At 36.0% G+C, this 18,757-nt stretch overlaps 1 protein-coding gene across 2 annotated transcripts in view; it reads left to right on the forward strand.

The window, feature by feature from the left end:
- Nucleotides 1–213: 213 nt before the first annotated feature.
- LOC106050283 (dynein axonemal heavy chain 5-like) overlaps nucleotides 214–18,757 on the forward strand; it is a 93,985-nt gene continuing 75,441 nt past the window's right edge. Inside the window, exons 1-5 of one of the 2 annotated variants that reach the window (XM_056036390.1) lie at nucleotides 214–525; nucleotides 4,490–4,624; nucleotides 4,722–4,809; nucleotides 17,038–17,201; nucleotides 18,277–18,484. In XM_056036390.1, the coding sequence (XP_055892365.1) occupies nucleotides 418–525; nucleotides 4,490–4,624; nucleotides 4,722–4,809; nucleotides 17,038–17,201; nucleotides 18,277–18,484 (703 nt within the window). In that variant the 5' untranslated portion in view covers nucleotides 214–417. The remainder of the gene's footprint in view (nucleotides 526–4,489; nucleotides 4,625–4,721; nucleotides 4,810–17,037; nucleotides 17,202–18,276; nucleotides 18,485–18,757) is intronic. The other variant, XM_056036389.1, reaches the window with a different exon arrangement.

Here is an 18,757-nt window from a genome sequence, read left to right on the forward strand (position 1 = left end):
TTCTTTCACAAAGTACCACCTCGCTCAAAGTACTATTTTAAACTATGTGTTTCCTATTTTGTCAAATCAGCTATTGATCTGTGTGTGCACTCGTTGCCAACAGAGAACACACAACAAAAAAAAAAAAAAAAGTGAGGGGCGGAAATGTTTCATGGTGCTAAAAGTAGAATGAGACTTTCTCCAGTGAATAAAGATACCTTAACACCGCTTAGATATGTAAATCAGGCAGGGCGGCTCTTAGGGTAACATAGAAACCTGTAAACATTCCAATATGGCTTCCCGATTAGCACTCGTATCTATCTTGGATTAAAGAAATGGAAACTGTGTGTTAAACTTTTTATATTTTTTAAATATTATAAAACTGATGTTATATGCTGTTTTGAAGCATTAAAAGCTAGATTTAGATACATTGTGAAAATGTCCGCAGAACCTCAGAATAGTGGAAAAGATCGTCAGAAAAGTGCTGATAAAAGTAAATCTCGTTTAGCGGCCTTGGCGCCTGGTGAAAACATAAAAGAAAAACAGGTACGTTCTCGTTTAGGGCAAATACTCTATTTTACTATGTAGATTCTAGTCTAGATCTAGTTTAGATCTTTCTTTAGATTTAGTCCAGTCTAATTTTAAATCAATACAGATCCAAACTTTTTTTTAACCAAAATAATTCTTAGCGCATGAGTTGGCATAAGTCACAATAAGTGCCATAATCATAATCTTAATGATAAGCCAGGCAAGATGAAGATGATAGATATATATAATATAGGATTAGGATCTATATCTAGATCCAATATTCTTAAATTAAAATGATTTTTTTTCATGAATTTGAATACTTATTAAAGTACTTGAAGTTGAAATATTAAAGTCGTAGATACTGTATATAGTATATTAGTATATACTAAAATTTACTAATATAGGCACTGTCGCCACTGTATAGTTAATATCATTATTTCTAGATTAATCTGGATCTAGATTCTAGATTAATCTAGATCTGGATTCTATTCTAGATCTATATTTTATCTAGAGTTTTAAAGTTTAAATTAATAAGAGTAAGAGTCTAACAAACACTCTTACACTTACCACTGTGTAGAAGCAAAAAAGCCACTCACTATTTGGTACTATCAAAGTTATTTAAATCTAATTTAAGTCTCCACTCAAAGTTAGCACAGTTATACTATTTTGAGACTTGTCTAAGAATAGACTAGAATATAGGCCTACTAGATCTAAATTTAAATATAAAAAAATATTATTTAATAAAAAAAAATGCATTCACTCAGCTTAAGCAAAAATCACTAAATGCTTTATTTACTAGCTGGAATATCTACCCTTTAAACTTTATTAGACTTTAATCTTAAATCTAATTCTAGATAATGTCAAATATATAATACACTAAATAAATCTAGACTTGGATCTTTTGGCTTGAATATCTTTTGTATATCACATCCCTTATCTTATCTTATACTTATGCTATAACTTGGTCAGTGCAATTAGGCATTATGCTATAACTTGGTCAGTGCAATATGGTCCAATCTTTTTTGAAGCTCTGGGGGAAATGGGTATATAGCTAGCAGAGAACATTTCTTTGCTGCCATTAGGCATTCAAGATCAGCAAACACAACTCTGCTAAAGTAGGCCTATATGGATTCAAGCTTGAGCCACCTTGATCGAAAGCCAAGCAGTTTATGGCACTTAACTAGATCTAGATCTATGTGTCAGTGAAAGTATGTCTAGATCTCTAGATCATATACCAAATTATGTGTATCTTTAAGATCTTTTGTTCGTCATTTATATTTTCATTGAAAATGGAAATTTTGATCTATCTAGATTCTTCTAATAATCTAGTGTTTGCACATCTAGATTAATAAACAATGACCAATTTAGTCATTTAATTTTAATTTTATCATAGATGTGCTGGGGGCATGGTGAGTAATACTGATGAGGTGTGGATCTAGGTTTATCTTTCAGTTAGCAGATATTCAATGTTAGATGTAAGGTACGACTAAATAATCCTGATCATTGTAGGAACACCTAAAGCATAGAAAGTAAAAAGCAAAATAAAAAAAAAGATGTTTTTGAAAAACCAAGCATATATAAGATAACAAATCACATATTTACAGCCACATCTCTCAATACTGTCAGATTAATTTCTCCCAACTATATCAAACAAAATTAACTGATTTCCATTTATTAATTAATTAATCAATGGTTAATTTTTTTTATTGATTCATGTTTTGTTAGGGACAATGAATAATTTTGCAAAGTTTTAGTTTGAACAAGAATGGGAAGTGGGAGAAATAACGTGTTAAAAATTTGTTCCATACAGGCAGACTGATGGAGTGAATTGATATAAGCTTTGTATAAATAAGAAATTGTTTTGAAGGAATCCACCTATTTTGTTTCCAAAGGAATGGCTCACAGTATAAAAGGGAAATATTTGATAAAGAGTTGTTTTTTTTCCTTATTATTAAATTAAAAACAAACATTTACTGCTGCAAGGGTGAACGACTGTATAGAAAATACAATAAACACGCATATATGTAACCCTTTTACTTGGTCTGCAGGGACATATGTAGTGCATGTTTATTGTAACTAAAATAAAACACTGAAATAATATATTCCACAAATTATAATACATGATTTAAACCAAAATTTGAATAGGTGCTTAGACTATTGTGGTTTCATTACTGATAAAAATAAAATATACATTTATTACATTACGTCTGTTGTACTAGGCTTTTTAAAAAAGATATATATATGTTATGATGCATATATCTACAAGTAATTTCTGTTAATCTGATTCCCATGTCTACAAAAGAAATAGAAATGATCTGTTCCCAGTCCCTAATTTTCCCTTATTCACATTAATGAAATTATGTATCATATCATTCCAAATGCTTAAAATAAGTAAATAAATTTAAGAACTACTAATAAAGAGACAATAATGTAATAATGTGAATAATTTAAACATAAATATGTCATCCTGTTGACTGCAATTGGCTTGAGTCAATGGAGGTCTGGAGAGGAATGGTTGGAGTAACTGTTTTGAGGGGGAAACCCCCTTCATAATAAAATCAGGCAGCTGACAGTTTGGAGTGATTTCCTATTTCTGTTCAGAGTTTTTTTGTTTCTTTTTTCTATGGAGGACTGTTTGGTAGTAGGATATTATGTTATCATTGAAAGATTAAAAGATGTTCGCAAACCAAATTTTGGTATTGAACAAGGGCAATATTTTATTTGACTTTTTTTGGGACAGAAACTAATTTGTATGTAAACAAAAATTAGTGTAAGTAAACCAAGGTTCTATTGTATATATATATATATATATATATATGTAGTGTGTGTGGGGGGTGGACTGGGTGTCTGGTGAGCTCTGCTGATCATCCATCCCAATGGCGCTACAGCCCATGGAGGGCCCTGGCCTGCTTCAGCGCATCTCTTCATTCTGACCTAGGCTTTACGTCTCCAGACCCTGATTTTTATAAATCTGCCCCTATGTCATCAAGTCACAGTACTTGTGGTCCACTTTTGGGGCGCCTGCATTTTGTCTTTTGCCGGAAAACAATCTTGCTCCTCTGGCATTCTTTGGAGGTGACCTGCCCAACCTAATCTGTTCCTTATTTCCGTCACTATGGAAGTGATACTTGGTTTCAAAAAAAATGTTCCCTACTTTATTTTGTTTCTTTCATTCTTGGGTTTATTTTTAGAAATTATAGTTATTGTTGAATCCTTATCTTTTTTTTTTTTAAATCCTGGTGTAATTTTCTGGATTACTGCCAACTCAAGTTTTGTTATGAAAGAGATTAGAACTGTTGTTAATCTTATGCCTTATCTCAGTGTATTAGTTGAGACCTGCCACAACTTTGTGTTGGGGACGGGGGTGGAGAAGAATGCTTAAAAAAGATTCTTGAACTAATTCTCAAAATCTATTCTCCTTCACTTATCTCTTAGTCTGTTGAACCGTTGGGGTACCACACAGGATCTGTTCCTCCATTCCTCTCAGTCTTTTGCCTTTGCTACAATTTCATTCAACGACGGGCCTGTCCATTTTTTTTATGTTGTCTTCCAATCGCTTTCTCTGTTTGCCTCTTCTTCTTTTTCCTGGTATTTTTCCCTGAAGGAAAGTCTTTGCAAGCCCTCAGGATGTTGTGATGTGTATGGCTGCCTGCTCGCCTGGTATTCACACTGGACTGTTGTTGGGTTGTCTCAATAGTCTCGGGATCAAACCCTGTCCACTGCCTTCCCCTGTCATTTTGTGGGAGGTTTGGACTAGAAAGTAAACTGTGAAGGAACATCCAAAACATGTAAAACAAACAAAAACATATTGCCATAAAGTTTAAGTTTGCATTTTTTTGACTGTAGTTAGCATGTCATCTTGGGGCTCAACAGCTGTGTTAATCCTATTTCTAATCTTTTCATTTTTGATGCAGTCTTTGTTAGTGATACCTAGGCTCTTTCTGTGGCATCTTAGTTCCATTGTTATTCTATTCATCAACAGCAAAAGTTGAAGGAAGAAAGAGAAGCCAAGAGAGCACAGTTGGATGAAAGACACTACTATGTCCTACAAACAGTGGCAGACAGCTTGGGATTGGACAGATCAGAAGTGGAAGATGCCATTTTGGAGGGAAATCAGGTTAATGATATACTATATTTGCATTAATATTTATCTAGATATTAAAAGCCAAACCATTATGAAAAAAACTTTAATATACATTTTGCATTACTTCCAGATTGAAACTATGGAGAAGTTTTTAGGTGTTAATGGTTGTAATCGTCTCCTGTTCTACTACCAAGAACCAGAGACAGATAAAGAGCCTGGTAAGTTTTTACAAAGCCTATATCAACTCACTCTGTCTATCTGGTAAAAATTGTGTACGTGTTATTTCTCCCACACCCCTTTTCGGATCAAGTTGAAACTAAGCACAATTATTCATTGGCATAGACAAGGCATGAATCAATTTAAAAAATTAACAAATTAGTCAATTAGTTAATGATAATTAACTTTTTTTTTTTAAACAAACAAGGGAAACTTTAGTATTCACTTATATGGCTGAATTTGTTGGGTTCAGTCCCTTTAAATAATTGTTAACACTCTTTCTCCCTCACACATTCTCCGATCAAGTTGATACTTTACACAATTGTTTATTGTAACTAACAAAACATGAATTAATGGAAAAAAAAACAACCAAATTAGTCAATTAATTATTTGTAATTTTTTATTTTGTGTGATATCAAATAAGGGAAATAAATTGTACATTATTGATATAGTTTTAAGAACAGAGTTCTTCCCCTATAGATAAACTTTGTTATTTTTTAAAAAAGGATTTTTTACATTTTGCCTGTTATTTTTCAATGTCTTGCATGTGTCCAAGATGTGTGTTATCAAATATAGATAACTGTCTGGTTTTGTGGTATGTGCTCTGGACTTATTTTGATGGTCCTTAGCTTGAACCTGACCTCTTGCTGAACTCTGCTTTCCTGCCGGAGTTTGGTTCTAGGATATGTTAATCGTCAATTCAGAAGGAACATTTAAGACTTGTAAAACAACATGGTTGATAATAAATAATGCTGATCAGGCAAATGTGTTGTGCTGCTGTTTGTTGAACCTTCTTTACTTTTGTTTCATAATACATTTGAACTGATAACAAAATAGAAAGTAAAAGAAAAGAGATGATAAAACACTAAGTCATTAAGAATGTTGAATGTTGGTCTACATAGACAATGTTGAAACCATACTCATAAATTTATTCAAGATGATGTAAACCAGAAAGTGTTACAAAGTTGAAAAGATATTTGGCCTATGTATTAAGTACTTCTTTTGTAGCGGCAATAATGAAATTAAAGAAATCAATGTAAGATTGAGTAATGGAGTCCAGGGTAATAAAGAGACTCAGTGGGTTCCAGTTCCAGTTGCTTGTCCTGTACACTTTATTTTTATGACATATATACCTGGTTTCCTTTTTTCTTTTTATCTCAAATGAATAAAGAAAATTTAAGATAACTTTTACCAAACAATGAAGCACTTTTATAGAAAGTTCCATATATATTTATTCAAACTTTCCACATATGATCAAATTAATTTAAAAAAAAAAAGGCGCTGATCTCAATATTTTTGGTTCTAATAAAAAATAACTGTTACCTACCAAGTTTTTTTTTTGTAAACCATTTCAATATCTAGAGACTTACAGATCAAGGTTTTAATTACAGACCCAACCAAATAAAAATTCTTTAGACTCTTGTCAATTTTAAGCAAGATTCTTGTCTGGATTTCTTGGAGAATTCTTAAATCAAAGTTATATTTTGGTCCCAAATTAAAGTTATATTCTGGTGCTGAATCAAAGTTATATTCAGGTGCCAAATCAAAGTGATATTCAGGTGCCAAATCAAAGTTATAGTCTGGTGCCAAATCAAAGTTATATTCTGGTGCCAAATCAAAGTTATATTCTGGTGCCAAATCAAAGGTATATTCTGGTGCCAAATCAAAGTTATATTCAGGTGCCATTTAAAAGTTATATTCAGGTGCCATTTAAAAGTTATATTCAGGTGCCAAATCAAAGTTATATTCAGGTGCCAAATCAAAGTTAGTTATATTCTGGCACCAAATCAAAGTTATATTCTGGCACCAAATGAAAGTTATATTCTGGTGCCAAATCAAAGTTATATTCTGGTGTAAAATCATTTATATATTCTGGCACCAAATCAAAGTTATATTCTGGCACCAAATCAAAGTTATATTCTGGTGCCAAATCAAAGTTATATTCTGGCGCCAAATCAAAGTTATATTCTGGTCTCAAATCAGAGTTATATTCTGGTCCCAAATCAAAGTTATATTCTGGTCCCAAATCAAAGTTATATTCTGGTCCCAAATCAAAGTTATATTCTGGTGCCAATATGCTTATTAATTCTTACATTTTGTGAATACAAAGACTTGAAGAAATATTGTTTTAAAAAAAATAAACGTTTTAAAATGTTATTAAATAAAGGTTTCAAAGTCTGAACAGTTAAGGGAATAATACAAGAAGGAAAGCTTTTAACCTGTCAAGTCAAAGAGTGATCAGTCGTAATTAAGGAACAAATCAATACGGACATTATCGCCCCTCTTCTTACCTCTACTGTTAAGCACCTTTTAGCTTCTTATCAATAATCTCGTTTTCGGTTGTGCAAGTTCACATACGCTTCATTGCATGGATATAAAATTTCCTAATTTCTATTTTTATTAAAGACAAATGTATGCTTTTGTATGTGTTCTGCGTTGGGGAAAAAATAATTTTAAAGTTACAAAAGGGGAAGGGGTAATCTAGAAAGAAAGTGCTAATTGGGGTTTTTAATTACATTGATATATAAGGGGTGGTAGTTAAATTGAAAAGCAAAACGCCTCTGAACCGAGGCGTCTTGAGTTTGAATCCTGATGTAGACTGGGATTTTGAATTTCTGGATTTTTTAGGATGGCCCTGATTGTACCCAGCTCTGATGGGTACCCGGGCATTTAGTGGGGAAGTGCAGGTAGTCTGTCGGTTGTGCTGGTCACATGACATTCTCTTGCCAACATATAGTCAATATGTTGATTGTCCCACAAGGCACGATAAAACCTTGGACATGTGTTATAGCGACATAAAAATGGCCTACACATCTCGATCGTTATTTCCCCCTCGGAGAGTCGGACCACACAATGATCTATCTTACACCCACGTACAAACCGGTTTTAAAAACAACAAAACCCGAAGTACAGTCCATCCAGTCAGGCTCAATACTATCAAATGTTTAATTAACATAGAGGGAAAGAAAACAAAAGAAATAATGGGACCCAAACGTCACCACCAACGCACGGTCACCACATTACAATAAACCTGATGAAAGCAGTTCCTTACAATGAAAGCACGGGTCAATGTTTTGAAGTTAATATAAAGTTTGATATTTCAACTAAAGTGTGCACGACCGATATTGAACTACTATGTAACAGTCTCAGGCTATACTACCTGCCGAGAGAGTTTACACAATTTTACGTCATACTTGAGTATATAAAACCCACAGCCAACACAGAGAAAGCAGCAAAACATATACTAGACATTATATATTGCTGTGTGTCATATAGTTCTGACGCTGCCCGACTACTTATGGGAGATTTCAATCATCTTTCGTTAGCTCAACACTTGCCAACATATAGTCAATATGTTAATTGTCCTACAAGGCACGATAAAACATTGGACATGTGTTATTGCAACATAAAAATGACCTACACATCTCGATCGTCATTTCCCCTCGGAGAGTGGGACCACACAATGATCTATTTTACACCCACGTACAAACCGGTTTTAAAAGCAACAAAACCCGAAGTACAGTCCATCCAGTCATGGTCTGACGACGCTGTTTTACAGCCACAAAGTTGTCTGTAGCAAACAGATTGGGACATGTTTGTAAACAACTGCCCAGACAGATGAACTTAACACAACTGTTAATTCGTACATCCAGTTCTGTGAAAACATGATTGTACCAAAGATGAAAATTAAAACATTCAGTAATAATAGACCCTGGATGACCAAAGAAATAAAGGAAGCGATTCTATACAAGAAAAGAATGTTCCAGAGCAGTTCTTCTGAATTCATCTCAGCCAAAAAAAAAGCCCTTAAGAAGAAATTATTTGAAGGAAAAGAGAGATTCAAGGAAAAAATTGAAAGCTCTTTCAAGAAAAATAACTCTAAAGCTTGTTGGAGTGGCTTGAAACAAATTACTGGTTACGTACCTAAGCGCGAACCAATGTGCGTCGCTGACAATAACAAATTTGTCAATGATAATTAAATGATTTCTACAGCCGATTTGACTGCCACAACTTTGATAAAGACCACCATAATTTATTGGCATCATTTGAGAACAGCAATCTTATCTCAAGAACTGTTTAATAAACAAGAAGGGACTAAAATATTTAAACAAGTAAACACCGCCAAAGCCTCGGGACCCAACAAATTAAGTGGAAAACTTGTAAAGCTATGTGCGGAACAACTGGCTTATATCTTTTGTGCTATCTTCAACAAGGCCTGGCAAACGCACAAAATAGCTTCCATTTGGAAGACGTCTGAAATAATTCCAGTACCCAAAAAGAAAATCATTGCTTCCAACAACGACCTACGTCCAGTAGCAGTGACATCAATTCCAATGAAGTGCCTGGAGAAAATGATTTTAAAACATCTACTGAAAGAAGTCGAAACACGTCTTGACCCACGCCAGTTCAATTACAAACCGTCAAGAAGTACAGAAGATGCAATACTATTCATGCTGAATTGTCTATACCATCATCTTGATACTCAGAGACACTACGCCAGAGTATTATTCGAAGATTTTTCATCCGCATTCAACACCATCCAAACCATCCATGAAATAAAAACTTTCTGAACTGAACGTTAGCAAAAACATACAAGCTTGGATTGTACAAATACTTATCAAATGCCCACAATATGTAAAAGTGAACGGGCATGTGTCAGGCACGAGAGAGCTTAGCACTGGAGCGCCGCAGGGGTGCGTCCTGTCACCAGTATTGTATACCATATACACAAATGACATTCAGAGCCTATCAGCTGACAATCCCATCATAAAATTTGCTGACGACACAGCAATCTTTGGCCTTATTGCAGGTGACGAAAATATGTACCATTTAACAATTAACACTTTTTACCAAATGGTGTATAGAAAACTTTCTAATTTTAAATGTTCAGAAAACTAAAGAAATGATAATAGATTTTAGGAAACATGTAGGTCATCTTGCAGAAATTCAGATAAATATCCAAACCGTAGAACAAGTGCAAGAATATAAATATCTTGGAACAACCATCAACAACAAACTGAAATGGTGTGAACACTGTCAAAACCTTTACACTAAAATTCACCACCTTCTTTTCTATCTTAGAAAGCTAAGAAAGTTCAACATCGACAAAACAATAATTAAACTTTTTTATACAGAAACCATCAGCAGTCTAATTAACTTTGCCATCACCTGCTGGTATGGTAATACTTTACTTGCACAAAGGCTTAGACTAAATAGACTAATTAAAAAAGCATCGTATATCACTCGAACACAGCTACCATCTCTTGAAGTGCTTTTCCATGAAAGATGCCTTTCCAAAACACTCATGTTTCTTAAAGACAACCTTCACCCATTAAACCACCATAAGATCTGAATGAAGTGGTCGTCTCCTTTCCATTAGAACTAAAACAGAAAGATTTAAAAACTCCTTCATCCCACTGTCGGTCAGAGTGTTACAAGATCATCTGTCATCATCGAGAAGTACATAGAAGTCAAATTCATAAAGCGCTGGTTATGTGTGTGTATGTGTTTCGTGTGTGAATGCTGTTCGTATTTGCATCTATAATGCTATTGCTACAGTAGTTACGCTGAGTTGGTCAATTGTAGTCAAACTGAATTTCTATTTGATTGGATCAATACAAATTATCTTATCTATCTTATTTTATCTTTTTATCGACCATTGCAATAGAAGAATTTTACATCACATGCCCCAAGAGATAGCAAGGTTTCAAATGGTTGCCTTTAATATATATGGATATGCATTGGTTATAATTATTTTCTTTTTTTTAAAGAAATGTCTGTCATTGATAAGATAAGATAAGATATTGATTGCTAAAACAGGGGATGTGAGTGTTACTATGACTGATGGACTGTGAAGGTATCAAGTTTATAGAACTGGGTTGACAAAGACTTCTGGTGGCAATTCTCCAATTGAATTCAAATATTTGACCAACTATCTGTCAATTTGTCATAGTTTTGAAATGGTAGCCATACTTCTGAATAAGCTAAGTGCAGTCACATTTCTGAATGTGATCAGTGTACCCACATTTCTAAATGGACTGAGTGTAGCCACATTTCTGAATGTGATCAGTGCACCCACATTTCTAAATGGACTAAGTGTAGCCTTGGGGGTCGATTGACGATTTTTTTTATTATTATTATAGCTTTGATATAGCGCTACTTTCATGCTTATAGCATGCTCAGAGCTTTTGGTCCAATCTCATTTGTGGACCAGTAGACTACATTAGAAATAACCATGTTCTGCTGGAGGCCGGAATTACAATTCGCCAGCTGCACATGGGATACGACCGCATGCCAAATAGGATTCTCTTTGGCGAGCTTAAAGGAGGACAGCGTAACCGAATAGCCCCCCGTAAGCGCTATAAAGACCAACTCAGGCGCCATTTCGCCCTCAATGGCATCAAGGAAATTTAAGTATATGTCAGCAGAAAGCAGTTGAAGAGCTCTCACAAAGGCTGCAGGACACACATTTGATACCCAAAGGAAGTTCCGTATTGAAGACGTGTGCAGAAGACGGAAATAAAAACTTACATAGACCGCCGCGGACAACGGCTTTGTCTGCACGAGATGCGGAAAAATATCCAGGTCACAGCTGGGTTTGCTTAGTCACGTGAATCACTGCGCTCATTCTTAATCTTCGGAATCGTAGTTATTGCCTTTATTATTATTATATATATATGGTACAGAGTTTTATGTATTATTGCTATTTTAGTCTGCTGACCCTAACCTCCTAAACTTTATTGATTTTAGTAATGATGTTAATCTAGTCAAAACACATTGGTTATAAACCTCAAATGTCACATCTGCTTTCTTTATGTTTTCTTGAAATAAGGGATCCCAAACAAAGGGTGCATATTCTCAAGATCACCGTCTGTAATTTATAACATTGGGTACTGAATTCCTTTCTGTGGCATTTTAAGCTTACCAGTCCACTTACCATTTGTATTAAACAATTTGGGTTATTTTTGTGGTGCTCGGAATTTCTATTAACATCTAAGAATAACATGCCCTGAAGTAATGTTCTTATACACGGAAGTTTAGTCAAGTCTTTATCTAACACTTGATCTTTCATTAACCATTATTAAAATATAGGTTAGACTTAACACTCTCCAGAGAGAAAAGTTTAAAGAAAGGAGAACAGATTGATTATATCAACGACTTCGTCATTTACCTATTACCGAGACTCCCGAGTCCCACTGACAGGGGCATTAATGTAATGATTCTTACTGAATAGGTTGCCGCGCGACACGGTCTGGCGTAAGTTGCGGCCCTTGTTCGAACTTAATAGCACCCGACATTCGTTTTGAATGAAAAAGGCTCTGGCCTGTTAAGCGATAAAAAAATATATGACTGTGTGATTGATTTTTAATGACATTGATAGAATTGAACTGGCAAATAAAGGCTTCTAATGTTGTCCTTGAGGGGAAAAAAAAGACAGAGTTAGTTTTTTTTCGAAACTATAAATTTCATATAAAATAGAGTTCTGCTTTGCGGCCCTATGCTCCCCTGGGAGTGCACAGGATTAAGAAGAAGAAGAATTCTGCTTTTAACGGGCATTCTGCTTTTAATGGGCATACCGCTTATAAGTTATAATATCACTTACCAGTAGGCACACCGCCTTCATTGGCCTCCTTCAGTCGTAGAACGGTTATGGTTCATCTCAGAGCACACGTCCTCTTGTGGCTGTGGAGCCCTATTGTGGAGAGACACTCCCGTCCACAGATTAAGGTGGCTTTTGCTTCGGTGGTAGAGGAGCTGGCCGTTTTTATCGGATTGTACGTTTTTCTTCCTGAGCTGAGACCCATGTACTTTCACTGTCCATAGCTTTCTTGGTCACTGTCTCTCTCCACCTGTTGCGGTCTAGAGCTATGTCTTCCCAATTGTAAGTATTGATGTTCACTGATTTGAGGTCACGTTTTATTACATCTATGTAACGGAGGTGGGGGGACCAATTTTTACTTGTGCCAGTCGCGAGTTGTCCATAATTGCCACCTACATGTGGGCATATCATCTATATTTTTTTACAAACCAGGTTTACTAATATCTACAAGAGGGCATAGCCTACCCCCAGAAGTGGGCATACAACCAACAAGTAGGCATACTGTTAATAAGTGGCCATATCATCTAAGTGGGCGTAGGGGGGCCTACCACCTAAAAGTGAGCATTCCATTTACACGTGAGAATACCGTAAGGGCCGGCCTTAGATAGTTGGAGGCCCTAGGTGAAGTGCATCGTAGGTGATCAGCAATCAGCCTCCCACCTTCAATACCTGTCTGTAGTTAGTTTTAATGTGTCATCCAGTATATAGGCCTAACATTATGCCTGGTACTGTTCCTTGTAAGAAGGACTTGAAGAGTTCGTACTGCATTATCCTTTGTTACCGTTGTTTTGACAATGTCCAGGAAGTCGTTAATAAGGCGAATCGATTTTTCGAAACTAACCGTCCATTCCCCGATGTTATCCCTTCTTAGTTTCTTATGCCTGGTACTGTTCCTTGTAAGAAAGACTTGGAGAGTTCGTACTGCATTATCCTTTGTTATCATTGCTTCGACAATGTCCAGGAAGTTGTTAATAAGGCGAATCGATTTTTTGAAACTATAAATTTCTTATGAAATGGAATACGGTACTAACAAAATGGCGATAATGATATTTGAAGTTCGATTCACATAAGTGAGCTCTCTACTTTTTAAGTTTAAGTATCGTATTAATACGAACAACAAGGTTAAGTAGGCCACTGCCACACAGATACATACTCAAAGGAGGACAAGCAGAAGAACAAATCCTTACAAAGTAGGACAAAAAGGAGGACAAAGACTTACAAAGGAGGACAAAATAAACCTTATCTTATAAAATACAGACGTTACTTAAAAAAAAAGATGATTACGTCCTACGCGTTATGCATGTTTAATGTAGTCATGCATGTTATCCAATGGCTTAAATTCTGCCAAGTCATTAGTTTTCCTGGCTGGCTCAGGCAACCCATTCCATTCCCTCCAGGCGAAGTAAGCTTTGAAAACTGGACTTGTACTTATTGAATTAAACAAAAAGTAACTCACAGGCTGGAGTATGATTTTATTACAGGCTACTTATCATATTTCTCAGAAGGAAGGACTTTTTACAATTGTTCACCATTTGCACTAACATACGCGTATAGAACTCTGTGCTTGTCATTTTTTTTTCAAATTTTACTTTGCGAGAAGAATGCCTCTCACTGTAACAAGGCATAGCTTATTTCTCTTTTTTTTTGTCTTCTGTACATTTTTCAGCTGAACTCTATCGCAATGTTGGATTTATGCCAGGGAATACAAAAGAAATAAAAAAAGTTTCAACGGAATATATTTGTAATTTTGTATGTAGAATACGCAAAAATATCTTTCTGCCCTGCAAATGATTTGAAATTGCAGTGCTCCTGAAACAATTAAACATCGTGACATTCTTTTTCTTTCGGATAGAACCGTGCATGACAATTGATCATCAAATGTAGCGTCTTGTAATGCATTCTGAAACATCCAGCGATAGCACTGGAATTCCTGGAAGAGTGCCATCCATTTTTTTCTGATTATTCAATGCATCTTTGGTATGTAGGTTGAGTGTTTCACAAATGCATTTCATTCGTCTTCCCATAAGCCTACTTGACCCACATTTTTCACCTTCAATGAAAGAAGACTTTCCCTTTTCCTGTTTCGCAGAATTCTTTGTCAACCTGAGCAGACGTTTATTCCCATTCAATGGCTGCAATTTCGATCTGATACACCGACATCAATGAATGCAAAAAGCATAAACAAACTTCTGACAAAGTATTATTTTTTTTGTTATCATCGTCAGTGGCTCAGGAAGAACGCCTTCAGTGTTGGGGCTAGCAGCCTCTCGGTTGCTGGGAATAACTTGAATAAGCTAAGCCAGTGATGCTCAGCCTAATTCAACCTGCGGGCCATTTTAACTTTCGAAACGCGTGTCGCGGGCCACATCAACAAAAATTAAAAAAAATGAAATCAAAATTCACCTAAAACTATATGAAACTATTGGATCTAGTGCTTACATTAATTAATGAGATATTTAAAGTCTATCATTTTTACGCGCCTAAAAATGGCTTCATTTCTCTACTTAAAATGTGAGCGACATTTTAAAGTAAAAAAAAAAGTTAAGTTTCTCCCTTTCCGACCTTGCGATCTATGGGGCAGATGATGATAAGGTCATTTGTTTCTTTGGCCAACGGTTAATGAACTGGGTATCATGTGGCCATCACAACGACCAACCGCCTATACTTTTGCCAACAAAAGTCAGGTACCCATTAGAGTTGAGTGGACTCAGAGGCGCCCTAAATATCTAAATATCCCGAAATTCAAAATCCCAGTCTTCACTGATATTAGAACCCAGGACCCAAGGTTTGGAAGCCAAGCGCTTAACCACTAAGCCACCGAGCCCCTTAATTAGTTAATTAATTATTGGTAATTAATTAATTTGTTTGCTATCGAACAACATTATAACTACCTTTATCACCAACTTATTTTCTTGTCTCTTTTTTAGTAAATATTCCCATCGACCCCCCCCCCCCCCCTAATTTCTAGGCGTAGTTGAATCATCTTTTAGACGCGGCTCAAACCAAGAAGGCCTTCATATTTGTTTTATATTGCCGCTGTATATGTTGTTGTTTCTGAAAAAGTCAGACTTTCTTTACAAAACAAATATGTTGGCTTATGTTCCACAAAAAAAGATCCAGTCATTTTTTCTGGTAGATTCTACATTCAGAGTTCCATTTCATAAACTCATAAAGGCTCACTCGTTTTTGGGTCATGGTACCAATCCATCAGAGAAAAAGTGAGGGCCCTAACGAAGGTAAAGATACATTTTCACTTTTTTTTAAGGGAGAGGATTTTCTACTTTTTGAGCAGATGTTTCGACGGGCCGGATGGAACCACGCCGTACTTTGTGCATCACTGAGCTAAGCCATCTCGACTGAGACTCTATTTTGTTTCTGTTGTATAGACCAGTGATGCCCAAAATACGGCCCGCGGGCCAGATCCGGGCCCGCGACGTGGTTCTAAACGGCCCGCCAAAACGTCGGCACAAAGTGTAAAAAAGACCCCCCCCCCATCTAATTTGTTTTTAAAAAGGTTGAAAAATATATATATATACGTTAGGGCCCTCAATTGTTCTCTAATGGATTGGTACCCATGGCCTTTAACTTTTGTGCGTTTATAAAATTAAAAATGGGACTCTGAATGTAGAATCTACCAGGGAATGTGAACGGATTTTTACTTTTGCCAACATATTTGTGTCATCAAGGAAGTGTGGCTGTTTAAAAAACAACAAAGAAATATAAAGACGGTATTATAAAACAAATATGACGATATTTTTGGTTTGAGCCGCGAATAAAAGATTCTTAAACTACGTCTAGAGATGTAGGCAATGAAAATGAGTCGGTTGTAAAGCTACATACAGTGTAGCCCATATTTTAAGTAGAGAAAAACAGCCATTTTCTGAGGCATGAAAAAAAAGTTAAATTTCAAATATCCTTTTGATTAATGAAATACTAGATCCACGGGTTTCAAATCAAATAGTTTCAGGTCCATTTCATTTGTTTTTTTTGCACCTTTTCGGTCACGAGTGTCGGAAATCAAATTGGCCCGCAGGTCGAATTAGGTTGGGCCTCACTGGTATAGACCAATCACATTGCTACTCATTCAGTCATTGTAGATTTAAAAAAAAACCGAATGTTCTTATTACGTTTCGGAGTTTTTCGCTGGCAATATGACGCTCTAAATCAGTGCCGCCCTTGCTTGCAACCAACACGCGCGAATCACAAACAACACACGTTGCTTAATTCATTTTCTGTCCGCCCATCACCGAAACACTGATAGGACAACTGAGTGCTCATTTTATCTGAGAATTTATATCTCCTCTTTATTCTACTGCTAGTACTATCGTTAGGCGACATTTGAATGCTTGAATGCGTATTCTAATTATTGAATACAAACATGACAACAGCGAGCACTCCGCGTTGATTGGCCTATATATATACTGCCTGGATGTCAACTGGATGCTCCTGAGTTTGAAACCCTGCACACCCCAACTCCACACCATCCTGTGAGAGGTTTGGGCTAGTATGGGCTTTAAATCTGAAGGGTGATACCATAACTTGTGATAGATTTTTGGTACAATATCATGACTAGAAAAAGACTCAACTATAAATAATTAAGTCAGCATATTTCTTTATCTTTTATCATCAGACACCAGTCGCATGGGCCCCCCAGCAGTCAAAGTGTTAAAGTCAAACAAACCCAAGCTCTTCATTGCAGACGGGAAGGAGACGCCTCTGAAAGGGGTTTGCCTTGTGTTCACCAGAATGCCTTCCACCAGCCACACAACAGTGACAGAGGCCAACATAACAAAGGTGAAAAGTAACAATTTTATTGGCTTGTTTACACGTCTGGGTTATGACTGAAAAATGAACAATGCAACACGGACTTGAAACTAGTTCACATGTCTGTGTCTCAGATCTCACATAGTAAAAACTTCAAACATGTTCATTCCAACATTGTCTTATGTTCATAAAGAAAAGTTCACTTGGGAAAAGAAAACTGGGTTGTTGCCTGCTCTCTAAATAAGGTTTTTAACTTTACCTTTACCTATCCCTTAGTCTGTTGGACCGTTGGGGCACCAAGCAAGATTCTTCGACCGTCTTTCTCCATTCCTCCCTTTTTTTTTTTGCCTTGTTTAGAGCCTCTCTCAATGGCAGGCCCGTCCATTCTTTAATGCTGTCCTCCCATCGCTTTTTTCTGTCTGCCTCTTTTTCTTTTTCCTGGCACTGTTCCCTGAAGGAAGGTCTTTGCAAGTATTTTACAAAGCTTATATCAACTCACTCTGTCTGTCTGTCTGGTAATAAGTTTGTACATGTTATTCTCCCACATCTGGGATCAAGCTGAAATTTTGCACAATTATTTCTTTTACCTGACAACACAAATTAGTTACCTAATTATTGGTAATTAATTGTTTGATATCTCAAACAAGGGAAAGAAATTGTGCTTGACTAAAGTGGTGGTATAGGCTGAATTAATCACAACATAAACAATAGGACGTGACTATAGAAACAGTAGATAACTATACAATCTTCCACGTGAAGAGTGGTTAACATGTTGGCTTTAAAAGCCAAAGAAAGCTTGAGCCCTGAGTTCAAATCCCAGTTGCCCCCCCCCACCCATCCCTTTTTTATTTAGAAATATTTGTATAGCATACAAACATATTCTAACAGAAAATAATTTGGTGCCTACAGAGACATCTGCATACATCCATTTTGTCTCTTAATGCAAAAGAAAAAAACCATACATTTCAAGTCTGTTGTCCACCAAATTATTAAAAAAATTATTTGAATCCATTTTTACTTCAGTATCTTAAGAAACTGTAATAAATAAATAAATATTTAAAAAGCCAATAGTCTATTATTAACCTTACAACTTTGCATATTTTAGGAGGTCAACTTCACTATGCTGGATACCAATGGTCAAGGAACAAATGGGCGTGGCCTGCTCAGGGCAGTGGAGAGTGTTTTGTCAAGTGTCTTTATACCAGCCTTGAAGAAATTAGAAAATGGTTGGGATCAGCTTTCCAGCCAGGAAGGAGATGGAGTCAGAGTTGATTTTTTGAATTCCCTTGATTCATTTGTATCTGTTCTTATTGGTAAGTATTTGATTCATTTGTGTCTGTTTTTATTGGTTAGTATTTCGCTTTCCAAAAGCAAATTAACAATTTTTTTGCAAGCTTAAAAATTTATAGTTATGAAAAGGATAGAGTAACCTGAGGTAACCTGACCTGAGGGCTAGAGTTTCCCACTATGTGAGTAGTTTAACGAAGCTTTCTTGATATCCCCATTATTAGAACTGTCACTGGGTTGACATGCTTCTCTACTACGATGTCGGAGGACAGGCTAGATAGAGCCTAGCTCATGAGCGC

Source organism: Biomphalaria glabrata, chromosome 7 (assembly GCF_947242115.1).
Source record: "Biomphalaria glabrata chromosome 7, xgBioGlab47.1, whole genome shotgun sequence".
Taxonomy (NCBI): Eukaryota; Metazoa; Mollusca; class Gastropoda; family Planorbidae; genus Biomphalaria; species Biomphalaria glabrata.